The sequence below is a fragment of the Leuresthes tenuis genome, unplaced genomic scaffold, assembly GCF_036924035.1.
Source record: "Leuresthes tenuis unplaced genomic scaffold, fLeuTen1.0.hap1 SCAF_20, whole genome shotgun sequence".
Lineage (NCBI taxonomy): Eukaryota > Metazoa > Chordata > Actinopteri > Atheriniformes > Atherinopsidae > Leuresthes > Leuresthes tenuis.
Genome location: NW_027325374.1, coordinates 11,858,156 through 11,885,282, shown reverse-complemented (window position 1 = coordinate 11,885,282; position 27,127 = coordinate 11,858,156). Strand labels below are relative to the sequence as shown.

At 40.9% G+C, this 27,127-nt stretch overlaps 3 protein-coding genes across 3 annotated transcripts in view; 1 reads left to right on the top strand and 2 right to left on the bottom strand.

Annotated features, from left to right (window-relative positions):
• The window catches only part of afap1l2 (actin filament associated protein 1-like 2), a 44,352-nt gene extending 43,814 nt beyond the window's left edge, over window positions 1–538 (top strand). The window contains exon 19 of the mRNA XM_072373803.1: window positions 21–538. Coding sequence (XP_072229904.1) covers window positions 21–47 — 27 coding nt within the window. The 3' untranslated portion in view covers window positions 48–538. The remainder of the gene's footprint in view (window positions 1–20) is intronic.
• Window positions 532–14,370, bottom strand: vwa2 (von Willebrand factor A domain containing 2). The gene is made up of 14 exons (XM_072373806.1): window positions 14,284–14,370; window positions 11,312–11,373; window positions 8,191–8,265; window positions 7,471–7,604; window positions 7,280–7,389; window positions 5,152–5,349; window positions 4,911–5,044; window positions 4,631–4,760; window positions 4,046–4,101; window positions 3,836–3,943; window positions 3,166–3,747; window positions 1,872–2,423; window positions 1,515–1,637; window positions 532–1,169 (listed from the first exon to the last, which is right to left on the bottom strand). Exons 2-14 carry the CDS (start codon window positions 11,361–11,363, stop codon window positions 1,039–1,041), a joined length of 2,385 nt encoding a protein of 794 aa, XP_072229907.1. The 5' UTR covers window positions 11,364–11,373; window positions 14,284–14,370; the 3' UTR covers window positions 532–1,038.
• Window positions 14,371–15,053: 683 nt separating this feature from the next.
• On the bottom strand, window positions 15,054–23,905 carry tdrd1 (tudor domain containing 1). Its single transcript, XM_072372911.1, has 25 exons — window positions 23,742–23,905; window positions 23,589–23,616; window positions 23,434–23,494; window positions 23,111–23,225; window positions 22,518–22,572; window positions 22,320–22,400; window positions 22,054–22,233; window positions 21,813–21,956; window positions 21,454–21,619; window positions 21,270–21,353; window positions 20,469–20,645; window positions 20,275–20,382; window positions 19,808–19,978; window positions 19,275–19,529; window positions 18,887–19,018; window positions 18,486–18,593; window positions 18,140–18,307; window positions 17,714–18,067; window positions 17,518–17,634; window positions 17,283–17,411; window positions 16,278–16,445; window positions 15,761–16,171; window positions 15,439–15,504; window positions 15,296–15,339; window positions 15,054–15,131 (listed from the first exon to the last, which is right to left on the bottom strand). Exons 1-25 carry the CDS (start codon window positions 23,903–23,905, stop codon window positions 15,054–15,056), a joined length of 3,564 nt encoding a protein of 1,187 aa, XP_072229012.1.
• Window positions 23,906–27,127: the final 3,222 nt, after the last annotated feature.

Sequence of the window (27,127 nt, the reverse complement as noted above, 5' to 3'; positions counted from 1 at the left end):
GTCTCTTGTTGTATTTAAAGGAATGGGAGAAAAAATCCACCACCTAGAAGGAAACACCCCCAAAACCCATAAGCTTTCATTTGTCAATCTTCTACATCATCCATGGCAAACAGTTTATTCCTTTCCTCCATGGATCCTTCATCCACATCAGCTTCTTGCCAAGGCTATGAAGAGCCGATCAGACAGAGGAATGAGCTGTCTTCTTGAATACCACTGGATATTCAATATAATACAATGACTGTTTGAGTTGTTTTTCTCCATTTGCAAAGGAAGGTAGTAGCATTTTGGTTTGTGTACTCGCACACAAATCTGATGTTTCAACATTGCAAACAACCAAACATTTGAAACCACTGAATTCTGAGACAGAAAGAATCCCCTCGAAGAAATTGTCCATCCTGTACACTTCAGATTGTAGCTTGGTTCATGTATGCTGGTAGCCAAGATGTAAATATATCTACACCATTATTCAGCCTTTTGGCTTGTATTGCTAGCTAAAAATGCACTTTTTATTCAAATAAAAATGTACTGACCAAAAAAACAGGCTTGAAAACTGTCCATGAAAATGTCGCTTTTTGCCTTTGCTGCTACACTTTCCATATCGTTTGTGGAAAAATGAAAGAAAGGATGCAGACAAGCAAACATTTACAGAGCAAATGAAGTCGACTCTCACTGATTAAAATAAACAAGTATGATGAAGGTTTAATGTCAGAATTTCCCTTTGGACATTAAATTAAATAACTCATGTTAAAAGCTTTTCAGCTGTCATACAAGGTGAATCATTCTTACTTACTGACTTTGTCCAAACATAAGTTTGCATTGCTTATATAAAATAGTATTAGTCTAACAAAATTAGACAAATTAGATGAATATACACAGCAGTAGAGACAGTACGGTAGAGACAATTGTTGATACTGAATTCAGCTTTAAATACTGGAAACATCGCATCAAACAGCAGGTTCCCCTGTGTACCTGCAATTACCCTTGGTTCTGAAGTGTTCGTCTGATTTGTTCATGACTTGTTTATGTGTGTGCTGTAGATCAGGCAGCTTGCCTCCGACGGTGTTGTTTGTAGTGATGAAGAAGCTCCTGGTGGCTCTTCCTCTGTCTGCTCTTCTTCCTCAGACCAGCAGGTCTCGGACGATCGCCTCTGGATGAAGACTTACTGCTTCCTGCAGGAAAACCACAAAACAAGTCACAAGTTGTCAAAGAAATACAGCTGTTGCTGTTTTTTTTTTAAGCCAACGACTGTTGTGCATATTTTATTGCTCTAGATTTTCTCCTAAGAAGTAACAGACCAAGAAGAGTTATCACATTGCAAGATTCTATATTTGGCAATAGAGGAGTGCAGGTTTTTGCAGGCAAGATCTCGTTCCATCAAGATTTGTTAAGATGTGACCAGAGTAAACAAGATAACCTTTTTATTTAAACTTTGAGTGTTAAACAGATGAGAAACGTACTGAATTCAAGATTACTAACAGAAAATAAGGCAAGGAGACTTGGATAATGTAATTTACTTGTTTCACAGTGTGGTCCTTCATAGCCTTGACACTGACACGAGAAGCTCCCTCCAGATAGGATGCAGATCCCATCATGCATACATGGGTTGGGCTTACAAAGATTTATGGGTTTCTTCACCTCTGACAGAGAGAAAATGAACACAAAACAGCTAATTACATGCAGGCAAAGCACACAAGCATTATATTCATGTTTCTTCGCAACTATTCATCTGTTATCCATTTTGTAAGTGAGGCAAAACACAATAAAAACAGAGATGAAATCACAATTTTCTTAACGTTCCCTTACTTTTATTCAAAGAAAAGGAGACATCAAACTTTCCTAAACTGTTTCATAACAGAGGAGATTTTTTTTACCTGAACACAGCATCTGAACCAGTACATCCTCAAAGTACTTGAGATCCTCGTAAGATGGCACTGAGATCAGGTGCTCCTCTGAGCCTGCAATCTGCATCAGCTTCTCTCTCTGCGCATCTCCAATACCAATCACAAAAACTGAAATGCCGTTGTCTCTTAACTTTTGAGCCGGTACGACTGCGTCGTCCCCTCCTGACCCGTCCGTCAGCACCACCACGGCCTTGTTGACTCCTGGTCGTGCACCATTTGTCACTGTCAGGACATTAGAGTGGATGTGGAGTAAAGCTGCACCTGTCGACGCCACCCCGTCCTTGTAGCTTGCTTCACCTACAGCCTTTAGGATGGCAGAGCCGGAGTCATAGACATCCAGGCCGAAGACAGTGGTAGCTCTCCGGCTGTAAGCCACGAGAGCTACTTGAGCCACATCGCGGTTGATGTCGAACTGAACGCTGAGGCTGCGCACAAAGTCCTGCAGAGTGCCAAAGTTTTCACGGCCAACACCCGCTGAGGCATCCAGGGCAAACACTAAGTCTACTGCTTGACCAAGACAACCTAGTAAAAAAGGAATAAAGATTTCTTTTTTTATTAAGTAGTTTGACATACAAAAGATCATTCGGAGGTTGTATTCCAACAGCTTAAAAATTCATTATTTCTTTTGGAAATCTAAAGGTTTAGCAAACTCTGAAACGTAACTTTGTACAAGTCATTGTATCTGACATTCTATTGACTTATTGGTCACCTTCAAATTCAGGGCTAATCCGTAAAATTCAAATATTTTTGCCTCGATACGATCATTCTTCCGAATAAATAGTGTAAAATTTTTGAGTCCTCTTTAATATGTGTATGAAAATCAGATGTTGTTTTAGATTATATTCAGGCATAAATCTTTTTTAACTAAAGTTCACAAACTTTTAAGCACTATTCTAGACTCTGAAGTAGTTATTTACACACAGGGAACATATACAGTACAATCTAGGAAGATAATACTGTATATATATATATATATATATATATATGTGTCATCCACACAGAAACTCATGCTTGGTACATTCCTGTTCAAGGTTTCCTTTGACCTAAAGAGGGCACCAATGCACCGAGATATGCAGCAGTGCACCAGCAATGCATCACAAGTAAGAAGACCTGTTTCAGCATGGTTAGAAACAAGTTTTAATCTTGCAAATGTTTTGCAAAGTAGGAAATTCAATAATTATGTGTGACCTCAGAGATAAATAGTTCTGATGAACACTGGATATAAACATGACATTAGATGAAGCACTGTGTTGGATACGCATACCTCGTGTATCCACGCTGCAGATCTTGGCCTTGAGCTCAGGTATCTTCCCTGTGAGCCTATCAGGTGATGTGTAGGTGAGAGTCCTCTGGGGATTTCCTGTGATATTATTCAGGTGTCGCTTTAAGCCATCTGGTCCCACCCCTATCAGGAAGATCTCTCTATCTCGTGCATATTTAGAGGCCTCAAGCACATCGTCAGCAGCAGGAGTGGCAGTGAGCAGCACTACCACGCGGGGAAGATCATCCGAGATGTCGGCATAGACTGGCTCGCTCACAAAACCATTACGGGTAACATAGCGGAGTGCCTGCCCAGTCAGTGTCTGGCCACCAAGGGGTTGAAGTGCGTCCACCGCCTTAAGAAGACCCCTCAGGTTCCCTTTGAACTTCCCAACCTGGGCCTCTACTCTAGTTTCTCCACCAAACACAGCTAGGCCAACTTTACTGGGGCTGTCAGACCCAATCACAGTCTGCAGGAAGCGTTTTAAGAAGGATCTGAGGCGGAGGAAGCCTTCTAAAGTGAGTGTGGCAGAGCCCTCGAGCAGGAAGAGCAAGTCCACGGAGCAATCCAGTGATAATGCAGGGGCTGAGGAGGGAAGGAGGGTTCAGTTCATTTCTTATCTACAGTGTCTGATTAGACATCACCTTAAGACACAGCTAGTGAGTGTACTGACCGCAGTGTGGGTCTCCTCCATAGCCAGGGGGACACACACAGTGGTAGCCCTCTGGACCTTCTGATACACAGGTCCCACCATTCATACAGGGCTGAGAGTCACATGGATCTGAGGATGAGGATGAGGAGGAGACAATATGGCAACAAGTGTGTTGATCAATACTATGTAGGAGCATAAATGGTTGCAAGAATCAAAGGAAGAGAAGATTACCTGGACAGATAGTCCTATGGCAGACTGTCGGGTGTCTCTTGTAGACCTTGTTGTACCTTAAAAAATAAATGAAATTCACTTGTTTTTATTAGTTTAAACAATCTTTTTACAGAAGAAACACATGTTGCCGATCCTCAAATTGTCTTCCTCAGGTAAATTCCGTCTCTATATTCCAGCTTACTCCACTTGTGCAATTAAGTTGTGTTGAAACAGCTTTTTTATATGTTAAGTTAACAAAAAACACACACCTCCAAATTCAAATACAGTTATTGTCCTACAGCTATAAGCACTTTAAACTCTGATACTTAACTTGAAAACCAAAGTCAGCAATCTCCCAAGCGTAATATCAACTGTCTTTGCCAACTTCACTTATATTTTTACATTTAACTATTTATATTTGAGTTGAATGATGAATTGCCTGATGAATTTCATTATATGCCGATTCAATAATGACAATAAACTCTCTAAACAGAGAATGCATGCTGCCCCAGTCAACTCACCAGAAGTGATCAAAATTGTAGTCCTGTAGAATTATAAATATGTGTTACAGGAAGTATTTGTCTCCATGCTTTTATGAACATATACCTGTAGAAGGGGCAGAGAGAGGTGTATGGGGAATACCCCTTGGAACCTTTCCAGCACATGAAATTCCCCTGTAGCTCCTTCACTGTCTCCAGTGTCTTCCTCTCACAGGGGAATGACTCCACCTGACAGCCTGGAAGACAGAACAAGACAGGGTGGTTGGTGCAATTGGTGTGATGATTGGTGTTGGAAAGAGAACGGACAATTTTTTAAGATTCTTATGTCTTTGTTGGAATAATTAGCATAGATAGCAATCAAAACTCCTTTGGGTGAAAACTCCAACCTGCAGGTGTAGCATTGCAGACAGAGAAAGTGCTCAGTGTGGTGTACACGCCATTAACAGCATCATAGAAATGCTCAGCAAAGAAAACATGACTCTCCACTGGCTCACTGGCCAGAGCGTGCAGCTCTTCCCACCTGTAAAGAAGACAAAGACAAACTTTTTGGGGACTGCTTTGCAGAGAATCAGAGGCATTTTAATGTTTCATCATTGTCAATGATCATTTTCCAATCAACAACCATACTTGGGGTAGCGTAGGCCAATAGCAAACAAGACCACGCCCATCTCTTTTAGCTGTGCAGCTGCCTGGACCACGTTGCCCTGAGACCTCCCATCCGACAGGAGAATGACGATTTGGGGGACACTGGAGGAGTTACGGCCACCTGGAAAACCCTTCCTCAGGATGTATTTCAAAGCCAACCCTGTCTGTGTGCCGCCTCCCCTGAGAGTTTGGAGAAGGATTTTTCATGTTACTGCTAGGGCAATAATAAATCAGAGCAATTGTGGATTATTTACTGTACAAAAGAAGTAAGAAGGGAGAATAATCTCTTGCATATTACTGCCAAAGCAAACTTAAGTTTAACTGCAGCCAGATTCCTCTATCACTTCTTGGACTTTAGTACATGTTGGCCGAGTTACAATACACCAAAATCAATTCAAATCCATTGGTTTAAAAAAGAAAATAATAATATGACTAATAAAGACAATACTTGGAGCGGTGAAACTACAGGATGATGTTGAGAAAAGTTGTGAGGCCCACAGGCATGATTTAACTCATAAATGGACTGGAAAACTGTTCTGTGGTCAGACGAATGGAAATGCAAATCATTGCATTCTGCTTTTATTTACATGTAACACAGCATTCCAACTTTTTTTTAACTGAACTTGTAAATTAAATAGAATTCATTAAAGATTTAATTAAATATATATATATATATATACATATATATATATATACGCAGACACCTACGCTTTCTCTAAACTAATATGCGTTTCCACAACAAGAATTCAATAAGTCATTACCATCCCACGTGCACAAGCATTTGGTCAAACGATCTTCTTCTCCCTCAGTTTGTGCACTCACCCACAATCTTCAGACCGCATGTGGTTCATCTCTAATCTGAAATTAATTTGTTTTTTTCTCTCCAGGGTTCATTTTGTATCACTTACCTTCCTGATGTGAGACTATAAGTGAGTTTTCTTGTGAGCTTAAGTGTTAACCAAAGCTACAGGAATAAACAGAATATGGAGACACAATCCAAACATACCAAAATTTCCTTTGGTATGGTTTTTCACATGCATGACAATGTCCTCACTTATATAATAAGGCACTGTATTGAAACCACTCACAGGTTAAGTGAACACTCACTGTTTCATTACAGCAGCACATTTAGTACCCAACATAAGTCGTGAAGGAATACCACTGCACCAGTATTAGGGTGATGGTTGCTCTGGGCTCACTCATACAAGCAGGAGGTGACGTTTTTAAACCAATGTTAGAAGAAAGAGCATTTTAGCTTGCTGTATATGAGGCTGCAAAGCCACATGCTGGTCAGACTGCCCACGATTCCTTCTTTCTGGCACTAAAATGGTCTTTTAGTAGGTATTGGGCAGATGAATGTCAAAACTAGATGACGGAACAAGAAGAGAGAAGGCGTGGTCTAATAAATCAAGATCTTTGTCACATCTACCTTGGATCATTGTGTTAATGTGACATTACTTTGACTATGTATTGCCAACCTAAAACATTGTCGCAAGCCAAGCCCACCCCTTCATTATTTTACCTGGTAAAAAAAATGTTCGGGAAACGTGTCCAATAATTTAATCTAATTGTTTTTGGGATTTTTTTTCCCCCAAGCAATGAACGTCTCCCCTTACAACAGACAGTACTCTTGGAGTCTGTTGCAACAGGAGGGCATCAAAGATCTTGTGAAATTCATGCCGCTACAGATCAGGACTGTTGTGGTGGTATAAGTGAACCTAACACACTGGTATTTTATCTTTTTAATGAACGACAATCTACCTAAGAAGGATGTCGAAATTATTAGTTTTATTATGAACGAATGTTCATGCTTTATGAACTTTATGAACACAAACACATTGAATATTCTCAAGGAATTCTTGAAATATTCTTCTCGTGTTTTCATTAAAGAAGCATAATTCCCAGCATAGTTGAGGGCTTCATTTAACTTTATGACCTACTTATGCTGGGATGTCATTTATTTTGTTCTTAATGAGAAATCATTTGCAATATTACTACTGCAGCACAGAAACCAGACTGGTGGTAGCTACTGCCACTCATTCGAAAATACACTATAATTGTCTTTTGTAATCCAGAACATTACTTGGGGGAGAGTGTTGGGAACACAGACCTGTAAGAAGTCTTCTTTATTTGCTTCTTCAGCTCCTGTTTGGTGGAGTATGAGTCCATGGAAACCTCCAGCCGAGGTGTGGAGCCAAGCTGAATTAAACCGACTCGCACCTGCACAAAGCCATAATTACAAGAATGGCAATCGATGTGATATGAAGAGGGAGGGGGCGCCTGAAGTGACAGAAAACAAACCTTGTCTTGTCCAATGTCTAGGGCTTGACACAGCTTGATTGCATAGTGCTTGGACCTTTCAAAGCTACCCTTCCCAATGCTGTATGAGCCGTCCATCAGAAAGAGGATATCCATGACTGCTGAGCACTGCATCACTTCCAGAGGAAACACACACAAAAGGAAAACTGCTAAACACATTGGATGTATAGACAAAGATGTAGGTCCAAACTCTGTTACTGTCTTCTTCGCATCTCTGCATTATATCAACATTACAAGTTGATCCCAGTTGATTTTGAATGAACTGAAAATGACACCTTTTCACAAAAGAAAGAACAGCTTTGCATGCCACAGCTCAATTTCCTTTCCCTCGGGACTGCATAACAATAAACTAGCACAAAAAAAAAAAACCCTCTCTCAAACATGTTTGTACTCGTTGCAGGGATAAACAATCAGTGGTGCTGCTGCTATGTGTGCATTCAGACTTAGTCGTGTCTGCACACTGTGATACGGACATCAGAATGAGAAGACCACCCACCCTTATGTTTTATTAGTGCTTTACAATACAAATTCAAGCTTCACTGCAAGATTTACAGTGTACAGCTGTCAAGTTATAGGTTTTACAGCCCGATGTGTCAACTACCTCACTCATAATGTCACAGTTTTTTGGCTTTAGTACTTGGTATTTTACTCTTTTGCTATACATAATCATTTCTTTAATGACAGGATTGGGAAGATACTCACTTTCTGCTGCTGAGTTAATCTTTACGATGTTCTCATGGCTGGTTTGGATCTCCTGCACAGAGGTACCCTGCTGAACTAGTAGGGACAAGGGACATGAAGATCAGCCAAATGTCATACTTGCACATCTAGTTCAGCACCTACTAAACCTCATACAAGCTATGTTTACAGAGATTAATATTTCTCTCATCAGACCGAGATCATTCTGATTCAAGATGAAAAATGTGTGTTTAGAAAGGATCTGGTAAGTTGTTTGTTTACCATCAGCAACCCGTTTTATCAGAATGAAACTCGTTCGACTTGTGAAAAGTGACTGCTAAATTGATGAAAATATAAACAAAAAAATTTAAATTTGCTTTTGCAACTTTCTTGTTTAGATAGAGAAAGAAAAACAAGTTTATCTGTCTGTACCTCGAGCGGCTTCAGGGATAGTTGCCTCACTGCTTTCTGATGGGCACAAATGTCCGCGCTTTGAAATAAAATGCGTTTTACAGTAAATATTTTTCGACAGTTGGATAAAATGTGCTCCTGGACTGAAAAAGATAAACGTAGAAACCCATACATTGACCAGTTAACCACTGCTTCTCCGTGTTAACTGTATGCATCATTAGCTTTTTCATAAAAGCAAAGTCAAACAATAAATTTGATACTTTCCTGAAAGCCAAATCAAACTCCCAATTGACCCCTTTTGAAATGTCTAATTGAGTATTCAAAGCTAATGTGAGGGGACAAGTGAAGACAACCATTCTTTGGCTTCATTCACTGAAAGGACACTCATCTATTCAGGCGTATGTACAGCTCGGAGAGGAGGGAGGGACGTGTGATTTACTGCGAACATGCCATGTTGCCCCTGGCAACCCCAGATCACAGAGGTATTTGTCCAGCACAGAACACTGTAGTGCTTCGGGCTGTGACCTTTATCTTGATTTAGTGTCTGTTTCTTAGCTAAAATAGGTGAGAAAATGTAAAAAATTCAAAGAAAGGTTAGATGTACAAAAGTTCAAAAGGGAAAAAGTACCTTGTGTTTTTGTAGCTTATGAGTACCTTAAGTTTTCCTCAGATAATTTAGTGCTTCTGCTAACTTTGTCTTTCTATCCTGCTCATTTTTCCATCACTAGAGCTACATGGGGGTGTTGAGGACAAAAAATATGGTGCAAGTAAACCTGTCAGGACAACCACTTCTGTTGGATGATCCATTACTCTAAAACTAATTAAGAGTATTTATGGCGACGCAACAAACTGCCACGTGCATTTTGCTTTACATTACCGGCGCTGAATATCTTTTAAGAACAGCTGTTTCAGTCACAGAGAGAAAATATAAAGAAATACACATCCAAACTGACCCACGACGAGACTGTAAATATTAGAGTAAAGCTGAAATTTTCTCACCATCTCACAGACTGACTTCCTTCCCTCAACTGCCAGTGACATTCTAGTCTTTCCAAAAAGTCTTCAGTCATCATTTCAGAGATGATGAGACAGAACACTAATCATCAAAGAAAATCCCCACCTGCAAACAAGAGGCCTTTGGCCTGACCTCTTCAAAGTGCTGACCCTTTCATCTGGCCCTGACTCCATCATTCCAGCCTCTAAGTCCTCTTGACAGTGAATGTTTAGTGGCCTTGGCAGGCAGCTTTTTCATAGTCAGATGGGCCCCAGGGCTCTGAACAAAAAGTCTATCTGTTCGGCCTTAGTGCCTCCAGCAAAATTGCAGTGTATCTTTAATGTCCATGAAAATAATGTCAGCAGGGAAAACAGGAGTAGCATAATGAGTATAAATCCCTGTACTGTGGGAGTGATGTCTATTTGGCATAAATCCCACCACAGTCTGGGAGCTGTACTGCAAGTAGTTCTCCCCAACAATTGAAAACTACGGAAAGTTTGAATTGACAGACTGAATTGCATGGATAATTACCACTGCAACGTGTTATCTATGTTGTCAGCACAGGAACAGAGAGCTGGGCCTTCTGACACGAGGAAATAGTCTGGTTTGGTCAAGTTCAAAGTCTTAAAGTGGTCCGTAATAAATACTTGACGCGATGCTAAAGCTGTCATTTTTGAAAACAACTCAAAGATTAGAACTGCACCACCACACCCTCCTCTTCCCCCAGGCAAATACCAATACTCGCAGGTCTGAGAGAGCAACTGAGAATGAGCTATAAAAGAGAGGCAAAATCTACCTTTCCTGGAAACAAGCAGCATATTAAGCTCAGGAGGAAAGAAATAACTTTGGAAAGAAGATGATAGGAATTCCTCACAAGTGAAAACAGTTTTAAGCACCAAAAAAAAAAAAAAAATCCTCTGAAGAATTTTAAGCTGTTCAGAGGAGCATCAGAGAATTACGACACTAGGCATGAGCATGCGAATGCCAACATAATGGAAATGTTCAACGCTGTATTTGTGAGGACATTTGACCAAATTTATTCTTAGTCATAAGTTTATCTATACCCTTACATAACCGGTAGCATTCATCTCAATCTTTAAATGCTAAATCTGGCACACCGCCCAATTTTGTAGACAAATATTGGCTATTAGAAGTGTTTTTATCATAAGTTGAAGTGAGTTATTTAGAAACAATAAGATAAACAATGAATATGCTGGAGAGGTTTTTCAAAAAAGTTAGGACAGAGGTAACAAAAGACTGTTGAGCTAATCAAAAAAAAAAAAGAAGAAGAAGAAGAAGAAAAACCTCATCTCATCGCAAATAAATTGATTTGGAAGGGCTTAGAAACAGAATTACAGAAAGTGTTTTACATCAGGAGGAGTTTGAAAGAATGTTCGGGCTAAACTACTTCAGAATTATGTTTCTCAGTTTTACAGTATCTTAAAATTTTAAAAATCTCTGTACATTAAAGAGAAAGCAGGAAAGCGGTACTGAACGGTCCCGATCTTCATGCAGCACCTCAGCAAAAATTATGTGAGTCAGTAGTGGGAATCACTATAAAAACACTTCTGTACATCACAAATTCTGTACATCACAAATGCAAGTATAACCCCGTTTTTTTAAATGGGGTTATAGATGAATTACATTCCAAAACAGTACTTTAAACTACTCTTCCTCTAAAGGCTTGGAATACCAGACAGACACAGGAAGCAAAACAGTAATAAAAATCAATCAACTGACCTTGAAGGAGCAGCAGAGTTAAAAGGAAGGTGAGACAGATATCAGGGTGCATGTTGGGACGCCTGGAATGATAAAGAAATGCACACACTTAGCTAGAATCCAAAAGAAAGGAGCAAAAATACTTAGAGGTGAGAAAGAGGACAGCCTTGAAAGAATTATGTGAGGCAGTGCACCTGTCCCCTTGAGTTTCAAGATGTGTCTCTCAAGGGCATTTTAATGAATTCACATCTACTCATAGAAAATATACAGACAAGTCAGAGAAAATAAAACAACATTCTGAAGGAAGTGATGTTCATGTTGAAAGGTGGTTTCACAACTCAGGAAACGATTCAAAGAGTGGCTGCCAAAAGACAGAGAACAGATAAAAGGAGCTGAAGTTTTGTTTTTTCTCCTAACGACGCGAATCAGGTGGTGAAGCAGAAACCTGGCTCTGAGTGCATCGTACCGCTTGGTGTTTCAAACAGAGCTGAAAAAAAGAGGAAAACATGATGAGTGGACTATGGATTATGTTTGTTGAGTCGAGCCTCAACAAGCTATGTATGCACTTTATGATCTAAAGTGTGATCAGATGGTTTTCCAGGTTTACCACTGAGGTGACATAACGATTTCCAGAGGCAAATATTTCAGCACCGCTTACATCTTCTCAGAAATGTAACTTACGCCCACTGAGCAAGAGATTACAAGCCATGGACAATTTGGGGAAGATGGCATTCTTCTGAGGTACACAAGGTGAATTACTGCAGCTCTTTTTTCGAATGCAACCCAAAAGTCCTATAATAAGCTCCACCTCTGTTAAACTTAGACTCCTTAATGTTTAGATTACATCGATTTGGGCAGAAGAAACCAAGTCAGCTTGATCTATTTTAAAGGCTTGAAAATGGTTTTGGTGCACGAGATTCCATTCAATATTACATCCTTATCATATACAGGAATAAAGTGTTTTAAAAACAAGTGCTGATTAAAACGAGTCACATGTAAAGCTACATTTATCCAGTGCAATATTTGTATGTTGGATTGTATTTGATTGCAGACTGTGACCTAATCTCATCTGAGTATTTAATCTGACCTCATAACCATTCCGTCCAATCCCACCCATGATCTGTCAGCTCCGTTTTGTGTGTGGTCATCGTTGGCTACACATAAGATGTTGAGGGGCACCAGATAAGGTCCGATTAGCTCTGGCCGCTGATAAGCTTAGCTATAATATCCTGCCTGTCGCTCAACTGTGTGCACTGAGGTAGGCAAAAGCGCCAGACGCGCCAGAGAAACCTTCTGCATATGTAAAGCGGTGTGCATTTCTGAGACAGAGATAGAATTGTGTGCAGGATGGAGGCTCGCTTTAAGAGGAGTCTGTGTGTCTGCGATAGGGCTCTGCAGAGCTGACATGGTGATGGCTGGCTGAGACGACCCGTGCTGATAAGCATCATCACAAGCTATCGATGCTCTTTTTGTGCACTCGCTGCTACGTCTCCCCGACAAAGAGATTTCATTACAGTCACAGGGGTGCAGCTTCGGGCATGCACGCTCCCAATAGGAAGCAGCCAAGCATGCAAACATTTAAAATACACACACATGTAGTGCACACACCTGTCTTAGAAATTGGCTGCCTCTTCACAGGCATTCCTCCGGATCTCTCCACCCTCCATCACTCTGTCTGTAATGAACAGAACCTGCTCCTCAGGCTCCGACTAACACAGGGGGGGCCCAATGAGCTCATATCTTATAGTCACATATCTGACTTGAATTAAGTTATGAACTGAATTTAAAATAAAACTATATCAGCAGCCAAAACTGTTCATTAAAATAAAACAGTGTGCTCTGAAGTATTGAAACGCGTTACAAGAGCAAGCTGGAATTAACACAAAAAGAGGATAACCGAAGCCTAAAAAAAAAAAAGATTCTCATGTACAGTAACAAAACTTGATTGATTCAAAGTGCTGGCTCATCACGGATTTAAAACCAGTGTCACAAATGAGAATGGCAGAACTTTGGTGTATGATGTGGATGTGCAAATGAAAGTCAGTGATTCTCCTGGTTGATATGTATACGGACACTGTTGCAAATGTATGGTAAGGGTACAGATGAACTGCAATTTTGAATACATATTTAAAATCAATCTGCACATTCGGTAAAGCCACGATTCACATTTTCTCCCCAAACATATTAGAGTCAAATATCAATGCAGAGTATTTTAGACTAAAAAATCAACAAAAAAATCCAATTTAACAAACACACACACACAAAAAAAAGATCAGATTTTTTTACGGTTGATAAATTATGTGTGATGTTGTGAATGGGACTCCACGTGCCACATCGCAGAAAATTACTGCATAGTAATAACTGAACGAGTATGAAACGCATTTTCCACCCGTGATGCTCTCTGCAAGTAACAAACGCTCAAAACTCAACATGAGCAGCGCGTAATGGTTCACTTTTGCCTCTAGTGACTTCTTTGATGTCAATTTACCACCGAGCTCACCTTCTAGTTAGAGGGTCCGTCAACATCTGGTCACGTGTCAGGGATCAGGGCAAATGTGGGATGGGGTTGCGACCATGACCCTGAAATGCAACAACAGCTGACCTGACAGTTTTTTAACAAGTTGTTGTTCATCACTATTAGTGCAACAGAAGAAGGTGGAATTTAAGAAATGCCATTTTCTCAGACTTTATTCGTTTATATAAATCCCAAATTTTCTTTTAGTGCCGACATCACGTATTCCTCTTCTATTAAGAGAAAAAAACTGTTGCTTCTTTTAATTGCAGCTGCTGCTACAAATTCCAAATATTCAAGTTATATATTATTAGTTATATATTTTTATTTACTCGTTTCGGGGTTTTCTTGGTAGATGCAAATGCTCGCTTTGTGCATCCAATGGCATTTCCTTCGGCAGCGGTCGATCCGCGACCACCTGGTGATCAAATCAAACGCACCCCTAAAATTGCCTTCTTGACGGGTAAAAACGCATCCTTACCCTACGCCGTTCCTTCTTGTTTTCTGGGGCCGTTTTCCCACAAAGTAGTCCTCTCTGTGTCCCTCCACGGCACTTTGTTTCCGCACTGCTCCGATCTAACGAGGCTCTTTGCTTCAAACAGAAGGAGCAGCGACCCCACCCACTCCTAATTCCCACCTCCGATGTACCTGCGTGACGGGCTTTAATTTGTCCTCCTATCCCGCACCACCAGCTATGGAGAGAAAGACCCACATGGTCTTTTCCCATGACTCCTAATAGCTACGATAAATGAATCCACACCATCAAAGTTGAATGTAAAAGTTTTTACACTGCAGTGCTTTGCCCTGTGGAGAAACTAATGAGTAGACTAAATAAAAATAAAACGCCATCGACTTATTATGTTTTTCCATATTGAACTTTTATGTAAAACTCAAACAGATGTCAAACATAAATCAATCAGGCAGGACATCCCACCTGAGCAGGTGATTAAGAGTGAACAAAGGAACAGATGGACTCTCAGCATGTGTCACCACACACACTTGCAGGAGACTTTTTTTTTTTTTAACAACCGAGGCTGAACATGCCTTTGCTGCTGTGGCTTTTACAGGAAACCCCATCAGGTGCAACCAGAAACATTAAAATGTGTAACAAACTGGAATGTAACCACAGGTTAAAAACATAAAAGCCATGAAAGTAGGGTGCCTTTGCAAAAATCAAATAGAATGGAAACTGAAAAAAAAAAAAAAGGAAACTGAAAAAAATGGGGGAAAAAAAAGATGGATGATGGATGTTCAGGCCTTATATTCCCTCTCCATAAACTGCTTGAGTAGAGAAAGTTGCAGCCTGATCATATGTTCCATGGTGTCAATCTGTCAACGGCAAGCAGATCAAACAAAGATGATCATTTTCAATTGTCAGGGAAAAAAAAAAAAGATCACAAGAAAGATTTCATTTGTATCCCATAACACATTTCGACAGACTAAAAACACCAATTAAAAGCATTCATTTCAGCAGTTCTAAAGGCAGCTCTGACCTTTTTTATAAGACTCTGACAGCAGCAGCCAGAGGTCTGAGGATCTGGATTCAAAAGGAGAGCTCAATGAACATCAAACCACTAATCCATGTACATCACAGCCTGAAGAGGTCGCTCAGGGCGTCTTTTTAAGGCATACGTACCATTATCAACTGATTTTTTTGGGCAAGGTGGCTCCATTTGGTCAATAATCTTCTCAACTGGATCCTCTGAAAAACAAAATGAACCTCTGATTAAAGTTCTGTCAGGGATCAGCAGAGCCTCCCCCTGGTCATCAGTAACACATGCTGTCCTGAGTTGTAGTGACTTTGAAAAGTGATCAGATGCATACCATAAAAACATCACTAACTACTGCGTTGTCTTTTCCACTGAGGTTCCCCAATTCTACTTTAGTAATTAATCAAAAAGACTTCATAAAAATGAGCTAATTAACCCCACACAGAGAGAATTTCTAACTTGACCAACCACTGGCTGTTGCTGCCAAAATATTTTCGTTCTGCTGACAGCTCTGGGCTGCTGGCTCTGTGGTATTAACCGTCCTAGTTTCATTTTCCACTTCACTTTGGGAGTCAGGTAATGACTTGGGCTTGGAGAGCTCAGGTTCAGGTTCAGCTGTGGTGCCCACGGATGTGTCGCTGCCAGGTCCGTCTCTCCTCTGGGAGGTCTCTGAGTAAGGCTTAAACTGCGTGTGGGCATGACATCTGTCTAGGATCATGGCAGTGAGGTGTTCCCCGCCCCTCTCACTGGGCAGCGTAAGGGAGAGCACATTAGCAGAGCCATCAAAGGACTGAACAGTGGCAAGGACGCCATTCACCAGCTCAGTCTGGAACATCTGCTGCACCTCCTCTGGCAATTCTGCAGGGAAGTGCTCATTACCTATTAACACAGGAAATTAGATGAATGTAAAACAGAGCGAAATGCTACAGCCCAAAGAATCTAAACATCTGTGGGTTTGAAATATTCCATAGAACCATTGCCTTACCGGTGAGGGTGCAGCGAGTGATCTGAAAGGGAAACTGCAGCAGGTGTGTGGGGATGGGCAAGATTCGGGCAAATGGAACCTTCTCACCGTTGCCATAGTCTGCATAGATTACACTGATCTCATTCTCACCAACATCCAGGACCACCGCACGGTACCAGTTATTATCCGCTGGAAAAAAAAAATCATTAAATAGAACAAAAAGGTCAACTATAGTGCTAATTCGACTCTCTCAAGCATATTTTTTTTTTCATTTCTATTCATTAAAAAGGCGTAAGCGAAACCAAAACACTGCAAAATAAAAAAAAAACAGTTCCAGCAGTAATAGTGGAAATGTTTTCAATGCCAAAAATATGAACGGCCTGCAAACAAAAATGTTTTTACAGCAGCTGCTGCAACATCCAGCAATCTCCATTAAAACAGACCCTGTTGTTAACTGGCAGCGGAATGTATGCCAGACCATAGTCTCCTACTTGTATACTGTGTTTAAAGAAGCTCCTACACACGCAAACACACCGTGTAATTATCTCTCCACACATGGAATTACCAGCTTAGGTCTAGGGGGGTGTCTTGAGAGCACCAAGAGAGCCAACTTTAAAGTGGATGGGAGTATGAGAGATGTATGCCGACAGACTGTGTGGGTGCGAGTGTCTCAGTGGACTAGATGAGCGAAGGCTCGGCCAGTCTGTCTCCACAGCATCATTTCTCTGTAATCCTTAACTAAAGAGCAGGAATGGCCCTCCCTGCGCTTTGGGGGTTTCCCCTGAGGACATTATCAAACTCATAAACTGAAGTGATAACAAATCCTCCTGATTAAAATAACATCAAATTGTTTTCCCAATAGCTGGCCATTATTACGGTGGCTTTGAAGTCAATCTTTACCAAGTGTGTTGAAGTTAGAAGTGTAATGGCTGCGTAGCTGTGTAGATTTGATCATGTGATAGAGGGGAAAAAGGATTCATCTTTGAACCTGGTCGCTCATAATATAGAAATAAGTGGTTTTCTCACTAGAGAACCGAGCACAGCAGGCAGCCCCAGGGGCAGGTCTACGCTTTCCACCTGCGGATAAAGACCCTTGATAGTTGCTGCAGTAGGAAGCAAGCTCTGCCATCACCTCCTGAAGCTTCTGCTGGTCCACTTAACAGAAAGAAAACACAAAAATCCTCTCACAAACTTTGCCTTTTACACATACATACAAATATGTAGTTGATATTAGATAAAAGACAGTGAGTGGTGCTCCCACCCTGAGTAAGACCAAGTAGGTAGAAGAGGGAAGGACTAACGACAGCTGCAACGTGAGGCTGAAAGGTCTTGTTGAGCGGCAGCTCCACTGTTTTCCAATCCACTGGGAAAGATGCAGCTGAAAACAGACGACAGTATTTCAAAACTAAGCTCAGATAATTACCAATCCCAGTGCTTCACATCACATTCTAGCTGACCCTCTGTGGGAAATGCAGTCTGCCCTTCACTCGTTGTCTTTTTGGAACTGGCTTCTGTTTGATTAAGGGCTTGAACGTGCAATTGGCTGTGCTCGTTCTCCTTCAAGCCCTCTTCTTTTTTCTGTTCTTCCGAGTCCGTTTCAGCACGCGTCTCTTTAGCGAGCTTTGTAAAAACTTTGGCAAGGTGCTCAGAAATGAGGGCAGCTGCCACGTTCTGTCCTCTGCTCTCCAGATCCACGCCGTAACCCTGCTCAGTCACGGTAAGTACACGAGCAGACAGCTGCTCGCCATCCACCAGAGTCTGGAACCACAGCAGGGCTTCACTGCTCCACTCTGATCCAAGGGGCTCCACGCCTGCATGCAAACACACAATTTCATCACGATAGCTTGAAGAGTCTTTTGGTAATTAAACTAACAGTTATTTACCTGTAAGCCAGCAGCACACTGCCTGAAAAGGCAGTATGAGGAGTTTGGGTGTAATGGACCGAAGCTGCCTTTGTTCCACTGTCATGCTGTAACCATAGTCCACGAAGTTCACGAAGGCCTTGTCTTCAGATAGTTTGTTTACTATAACCCGATACCATGATCCATCGCCTGGGGGAAGAACAGCACATTATGGAAAGCCAAATACCCCAAAATAAGAAAAAAAAGATCATTCTAAATACCCTCATTACATCTGATCTCAGGTGTTTAAACACTTTAATGACATTAAAATGTCTTTCTTATGTCTTTCTAACTTTTCAAAAATAGCAGTTCTTATCCCGGGCCTCACCAGGAAACATGGCACAGCAAGGCTCTCCCTCTTTGGGCTTGAAAGGTGGGGCATCACCCTCACAGTGTTGCTTTAACTGGGCTCCCAGCTCCATCAGCCTCTGATGGTCTGACAAACGTACAAATAAACTGTTTAGTTGGTAAAAGAAACTGTCACATATACATGACACTCAAGAAAAATGTACTAGATTAGTTACACATTTGCTAAGCCTCAGTTTTACATGGTAAATAATACAGAGCATCGCTGATGAGCTGTAATGTAAAAACAAGAGTCTGTTTGATTCTAATGTTGCAGAGTTATTCAAACAAATCAAGGCACCTTTTTCAAAAAAAAAAGAAAGAAAGAAAGAAAGAAAGAAAGAAAGAAAGAAATAGTGTTTTTCTAGGCTGAAGAAGAAATACCTTTAGGATTGTTGATACGGCAGTGAAACTTTCCAGGACTCTCCACGACACTGGCAAGTAGCGCCACTGTCTGGCCGTTACAGGGCAGCTCAGTACTGGACCAGACCAGAGGCTCACACACAGGAGGGGACACTGAGGGAAACATTTTAACAGGACATCCACAAAGAGCCATGCAGTATTTATCATCATGATCAGATTATTAAGGCAGCGTGGGGTCATCTTCATCTAAAGAAGAGCTTTGAAATGTCCTTCAAGAAGCCTGGAGAACTATTCCTGAAGACCACTTAAATACATTTAAAGAAGGCTTTTTAAAGAGACTGTGAGTGAGTCTCAGATTTGATGCATCTGCTCAAACTACAGAAATGTCTTATTGTGTGAAACGCACCACGTGGTTCTGCAGTAGCAGTTGTCTCATTGGCCTGCTGGGCAGCACTGGTGGTAACAGGACCGGGTGCAGCATAACCTGCAGAGATCAGCAGCTCAGCTATATTGGCCTGAGGGTCACTGGCCTCATCAATCATCGTCACCAAGGCCTTGCCATCGTGCGCTCCCTGAATGTCAATGCGCAGTATTCTGTTGGACACCCGTCGCCGCAGGGCCAAAAGGCACTCCTCTGACCAGCTACCCCCAACAGGCTGCACCCCTGACAAAAACACCAAAGACAGATGTTAATGCACAAGACAATTTGTTTTTTTTACCTGAATAGGTCACTACTACAAACTTAAACAAACAGTTTATAATTCCATTGCTGACAATTTAACCATTATGGTATAAAAGTAGAATTTCTTCTAAAATACGAATTGACTATGATAAAGAAGGAGAAACAAAATAAATGAATAAATTAAACTTCTACACAAAATAAAAAGGCATTTTGATATTTTCCTCAAAGATTCATAATCTGCTGCTCATCTGACACATTACCAGCGAGACCACAGGGCACAGCCTGCATGGGAGGGGCCAGTAGAGAGGTGCTGATAGGTCGCAGACAGTGTAAATCCACTTCCTCAGAGTTGCCAAAATCAAGGTAGCCGACACAAACGCCTTCCTCTGATGAATAAGCCAGAACTTTGGCCCTGTACCACTGCTTGTCCTCTGAAAGAAACACAAAGTGGACAGAAGCAGGTCGAGAGGATACAAACTGAGGATATTTCTACTGTAATATGTAGAGGAACATTTTCAGATGAGAAATAAACCTAGCGGATGTGTTGTATTTTCAGGAGGCTATCTGTGAACTGGTCCTTTGGAAAAACTTTTAGACTTGGAGCATTTTGAAATCAAACCATAAAATAAAACTGTCAGTTTTTGCTCAACTGAAACTTTGGCGAACAGTCATGTGTCACAGTCACTATGTGATATATCTAAGGCCAGGGTGCACAGAGGTGTTGTACCTGAAAACTGAGCACAGCAGACTGTGCCAGGAGCTGGTCTGAAGTTCTGTGGGGCTGCAACCTGGGAGCAGTGTTCCCTCAGCTTCAACTGCAAATCCTGAATGATTCCTACAAACCAACATTGCAGCCGTAATAAAGATGCATTTTGGGCTCAAAAGATTTAGGTTGCATTACCAAGGTCATGTGCTACTCACCAGCATTTTCCACTTTCTGCACAATAAGATCGTCGGGTGACTGGAAGTGGGTGACCAAAATGGATAACTGGTCACCTACTGCTTGTGTAAGTGGCTCCGGTGGTTGAGCCCAGGAATTGTCATCTTTCCCATCAGAAAGACACCTGAAGTTTTCCAAGGATGCGTTCAGCATGGCACCTGAGAGGAATCAACCCTTCTTATTAATGCCTTCAGTACAATACACTAAATGTAGTATTAAAGCCTTTGTACGCCGAGTCTGTAATTAAAAGACGAGCAACGACATGGTGAAATGCATATTGTGCCTGGGTGACACATCTGTGAAAGATCATTGAGAAAATATTCTTAGAACTTGATTAGCAATATGCATTTTGCCATCGTGGCCATGAAGATATGTTTGTTATCTGCCGTCACTATTTCAAAGAATAGAAACCCTCACTAAACACTCTCACACTAAACACTGGTTATCAGCTCAATAAATTAAAATTTGTTCCTTCGGTGTGTGAGACTTTATCAGTCTTTGGAGCAAGTAAAAAGCAAACATAAAAACAGAATTCAAATAGGCTCAAATTACATCATTATGTTAAAGTATTGGTTTAATCAGTCTCTTTTCAATAACCTGTTCCCTCAGATAAGAATTTTAAGGTCTCGTACTGCAGATGCTCACCGTGGAGGGCTAAAGAAATAGAATGTCAGGTTATGTCAAATATGAAGTTTCCTCACCAATTCCAAATCCCTATTTAGAGTTCAGATTTGCCAAATTATTTATGATGAGATGCGTAAGTGCACTTTAAATGAGCTTACATATGTCTTGTTCAGTTGGTGCTGCGTTGACCGTTTCTTTCAGTGCATAGCCTTGATCAAGAAGGAATGTGCTCAGGTGTTTTCCTAAAAGACAGGGAGGGAGTTGCATTTAAGGGTTTAACTTGTGCAAATACTCACTATGTGTATTCCAATATTTAAGCCTTTTCAGCTCCATGTAACCCACCAGCTGAAAGCAGGATATCCACAGCATGAACACGACTAATCTCCTGTGTTTCCACCAGCTTAACAGTCACAGTCTTGCCAGCCAGCAGCAGTCTAACTGCAATACAGCACTCGTCTGACCAATTGCCAGACACTGGGGCCACGCCAACAATCCGGCATTCCATTGCCTGCAAGCAATAATGACATGATTATTAGACACTACAAACGGCTGATTTTTTAATAGAAGATGACAGTTTTATGGAAAGTTCTGACGCCCAATAGTTGAGTGTATAATTCATTAATAAAAAAACCCACTGACATCCATCACTGTAACATGGAATACTTTAAAAAGAAAAATTACTGATACAAATAAGCACTCACACATGGGCAAAATGGCTGGATTTGAGCAGCCAAGGGTCTGATCCTGTCCACTGGTACGTTTTCTTCATTGCCAAAGTCAATGTAAAGGATATTAACCATCTTCTGGTCAGCAGCCAAAGTCTGGACAAGGCCTCTGTACCAGTTCTACACATTACAGAAGATGGAGGAGAACAGGCCAAGAACTTAATCTATATACCCAAATATGCATCTCCTCTAACTGTTACAGAGAGTTTCTGCTCACCTTATCAAAAGAAAACTGAACGGCGCACACTTCCCCAACACAAGGTACATAAGGGATCACTGAGGAGCTGCTGTAAGTTTTCTGAAGCTCTGTGCTGATGACCTGTAGAGTTTCCAGCAACTCAGGGCTTTGAACGAGGAGGAAAAACCTGCCAGGACTGTAGAACTCTACAACTGATGCCTGAAAACATACGCAATAAACAGATATTACACTTAGCCAGCTAATACCACAGACTAGATGCATATTAACAGCTGAGTAGAGCATACCTGGACATCTGTCTTGTTGATGATTTTAGTAATATGTAAGTCCTTCATATAGACCCTCTGAGGGCCAGAGGAATCAGTGGGCTTCAATGAAAAGAGATAAGAAAACACAGCTCATTTTTATTTCATACAATCAGAGATCAAATCATCAAAATGTAAAACTTGAAACTTTTCCCAACATTGGAATATAATTAAATTTACCTTAATCTCTGCCAGGCTGGATTTAGGTGAACCTATGGTTTCATTTGGGCTCTCTCTTTAGATTGAAACAAAATAATGCACATTATTCCTTAGACAGTGTATTTTACTGATAAAAATGACAATGTGTCCGCTCCATTGCACTTTGCATGAGTCAGCTGGAAGGGATGACATGCAGCATGAAGAAGTAAGAAGTATATCCCATATATGGAAGGCAATGCTATTGTCAATGTAAGAAGGAGTACTTTAAAACAACCACGACCTGTCAAAGCGATCAAACAGCATTGTTTCATGAATCATTGACAGGAGACATGTGCCACAGAGAGGGTGAAATATTACCAGCTAGTTAATGTGCTACCTGAAATTAAAACATGATCAATAGTCAATTACTACCCTTTACTCTGTGCTGTGTTTGTATCATTCGTATGATCGAGGAGGCTGTAAATGCCGCTTGCATCACTGGATCTCAGTGGGGAATCTGACATATGCACCAGTTGATATGCCATTTAAATTATGTGCAAACTCCACCTATTTGGCCCACTGGCATCTAATTGATACCGACCCAGTCAAAGGCACTTACGGTTGACTGCACTTACTTTGCAGGTTCTGGTTCAACAGCCTTGCACATATGTCTGTGTGCCTTCCAGTCTTCTGTCTGACACACCACAGAACAGTAAGGCATCTTCTTGCAGCGCTTGCACCGAAAATTCCCTGTCAAATGACACCAGTCGATTGAGTGTAGCTAAAATGTTGATTCTAATAAAAAAACAGCAGTGCACAGCACCAAAGCCATTTCCCTTCAGCTACATTTGCACCAAATATTAACAAACAAACCACAAATTACACCAAGGATTATCCACATCTGTTGCCACTTCAGGGCCAAGTGTAATTACTGAATTAATCTGGTATTGAGACTGACCTTGCTGACCACAGTAGTTGCAAAAGTATACTGTAAGTGCTGGAGGAACCAATCCTAACAACTGGAAGGTATGAAAAAAAGGCACTGAGACAAGAGCTCAACTCAAAATGATACAACAGACTGATGAAGACAACATAAGAGAGCTTGTTACATACTGTAGATTTATCCCTGGTGACTGGTGAACTTATGGGACCTGCAAAATAACAAAATAAAATTTAACGGACTCTTGCATTAATTGCCATTTGGTTCATTTTCGCTGTGTACAACTGGCCAAAAAGGGAAACTGAAAGTGATCAAGCCCGACTGACTTACCGTCTCCAACGGCTCCTGACTCAGAGCGCACAGGTGTCGCACCGGGCGTGGTGGGGCATCTTTGAAGGTGTAATGCGGAGGAGGGAGACATGGGGCCTGAAGAAGGTTTCCTCAAGGGCCGGTTGGGTTGAGCCGTATTTTGCAAAAATGCCAGGTTCATGTCGGCAGCTGTCACTACAAATTGGGTTAAGAATTAGACAAACACATGGAATGAGCTGCAAATGTATGCCACGTTCTCGCTAAAAAAAAAAAAGTCTTCCACCACTCAGCATTCTCAGCTAGCCAAATGACAGCGAAAGGCTAACATTACACTCTCCAGCGATATCTGCCAAAAGCTCTTAGCAACTCGATCCAAAAGCTCCCCTTAACCAAAACATTCTACAAGACAAACCTGAAAAATGTAACACAACAACAAAGAAAGAACTAAATATGTATTTGTTTTAGTTTAAATTACCACAGTCAGTATCATACCTAAGTGCACGTGCTGGTTGTGGAGAAGAAGATGTTGCACCTGCGCAATAGCGTCAACTGCAGGTCAGGATGAAAACATCCATCTACTTGTTGCTCATTAGCGAAGTCCGAGCCTTTCTTCTTCTTCTTTGATTTTTAATGGCAGCTGGCATCCTTGGTGTTGCATATGCCGTCATTTATTGGACTAAATTTCTTTTTCTATTTCTTCTTTTCTATATTCTTTTAATCATTCCAGTAGTTACCAGGAATCCTATTGTTATTCTCCTCCCTTCTTTAGACTTAGCAGATTCTACTATATTTTTCAAATTACATTCTATTATCGCTGCCCTCTGCAGCCCTATCTTCATTATTTCCCTCTCCCTTCCATATCTGGGACATGCTACCATCACAATCCACTGTCTCCCTCTCCCCACAGCTACACTGCCCAGTTGGATGTTTCCCCATTATCTTAAGTGTATTATTCAATTTACAATGTCCTATTCTTATTCTGCTAATAATGACTTGTTCTGTCCTGTCCATAACACCCTGCCTCTCCTGCTACACTTTGTAATTTATATAAATGTCTTCCTTTTCCCTGATTCTTCCAATATTGATTCCACTGATTGTTTATTTCTTTCCATACTAAACTTTTCCCTTCTTTTTGATAATTTTACTTTCATTTCCACCACCTCTTTCTTTACTGCCTCCTGAGCAGCTTTTTCAGATTTTTTTTTATTCCTACATGCGCTGGTACCCACATGGACACCATATTTCCCTTCCCTGTTGCATTAACCTGGATGTTTTTAACTGTATTTCATATAAAATTTCCTGATGTGTTTTTGCTGTTCCGTTTTTAATACTTAAGTGTGATGAAAATGAATCGCTACATATAACTGTTCTCCTATCCCTCACCCCCTCCATCCATTCTATTGCTAGCAATATTGCACATAATTCCACTGCATGTATACTTACATGATCTGATGTTCTTCTTGAAATTGTTCTATCATAAATGGGAACCACCATTGCTGCTGCTGTTACTCCTGTTGCCTGTTCTTTGGACCCATCTGCATATATATACATATATTCTCCCTATTTTTCCTCCACATAGTGATAAAATTCCTGTACTAGATCTGCTGTTTTATTTCTTTCCTTGTTGTTCCACATGTTTAAGTCTACATTTGTTTCTTGTAACATCCGTTTTGGTATTGCTGTCCACAAAACTGTTGGGCTGAATTCCACATGTTGTATTTTAAGTTGTTCAACCAAACCCTCACTGACCCACCCAAAACTATTTTTTTCCTCTTTCCCCTTTTCCAGCACATTTCCAGAACTCTCTTTGCTGGATGTTCATCTTTATGTCCTTTTAAGTTTACCCAGTAGTTGGCTATTAGCTGTTTTCTTCGGAGCCATAGTGGCATTTGTCCTGCTTCAACCTGTAGGGAACATATTGGTGCTGTTTTTATTGCTCTTAGACAAGTTCTTAATGCTCTGGCTTGGATTATATCTAATTGTGAGAGTACTGATTTTGCTGCCGATCCATATCCCACACTGCCGTAATCTATTCTCGACCTTATTAATGCTATAATGCTTAACTCCTCTCTCACTTCTTCCCATCTTATCCTATACCCAGATGATGTACTGCTGCTTTAACTATGACCTGTATTCTTTCTGTTTTAGATTTAACACCTGCAGTCGCATTTATGACCCCTGCTATGAATGTCACCAATCTTTTTTTCTCCTCCACCATTTTCTTTTCAATTTCTTGCCCAATATCCGTCACCACTTGTTTCTCTCTGTGCTGTTGCTTACCGCTACCATTCTCCTTTCCCGCTCTCCTGGCAGCTTCAGCATACGATATTTTCTCGTTCACTTTCATCTGCTGCACTGTTATCTCTTTCTTCATAGCCTCACATCCCCAGTATGCTACATTATGTTCTCCTCCACAGTTAGAGCATTTTGGTTTCACACCCATCCCACTTTTGCATCGAATTCTACAACCGCTGTTTCTGATTCTTTTTTCTCAGGTCCTCTTGTCATTCTTTTAACATCTTTCACTGTTGTATTTCTTACTCTCAGGTTTTCTATTACAACTTTCATACTGATTCCAAGAGGAACCCCTGTTATCACTCCCTTACATCCAAAACTTCTCTGCTCTCCAGTTCTCAGTTTTTGTAACTTTCATTTTTCCTACACAAGCTTTTTCTACTTGTGTATCTGTGTTACATCCAATTAGCAAGTTTCCATCTCCTAACACTTTAGCGTCTTTGACTTCTCCTACTTGTGTTCTGATTATTTTTGTAATTTTTAATGGATCCAGTTTTTAAGTCCCCCTTCACCTTCAAATCTCACCATGACATTAAAGTTTCCCTTCTTCCTATACCTCTCCTCATCTTCTTGTCCCTCACTCTCCGTGTCTTCTACTGCTATCTTTATCTTCTTTCTTTCTCTTTTTCCCACTTTCACCTTCCTCCCCTCCCTACTTGCTCCCACTCACCACCCTCTTTATTAATCTCCTTGTAGAATGTAGGTAGGTAGATCATTTACAGACAGTATCGCCAGGATATCACTACCGGACCTGTACAGGCCGTCGGTCGATATCTACCACTCTACTCTCCATAAGTTATCTACCTGCCTACATTCTACACTCTGGTGATGATGATAAACACTCCTTAATTCAATTTTTAGCTCTTCACTCGAACAAGTCTCGCGCCAAGACGACGATTCAAAACACAGGAAGCGGAAACTCAACCAAAGAACTAAATATGTATTTGTTTTAATTCAAATGACCACAGTCAGTATCATACCTAAGTGCACATACTGGTTGTGGAGAAGAAAATGTTGCACCTGCGCAATAGCGTTAACTGCAGGTCAGGATGAAAACATCCATCTGCTTGTTGCTCATTAGCGAAGCCTTTCCTTTACTAAAAGTGCT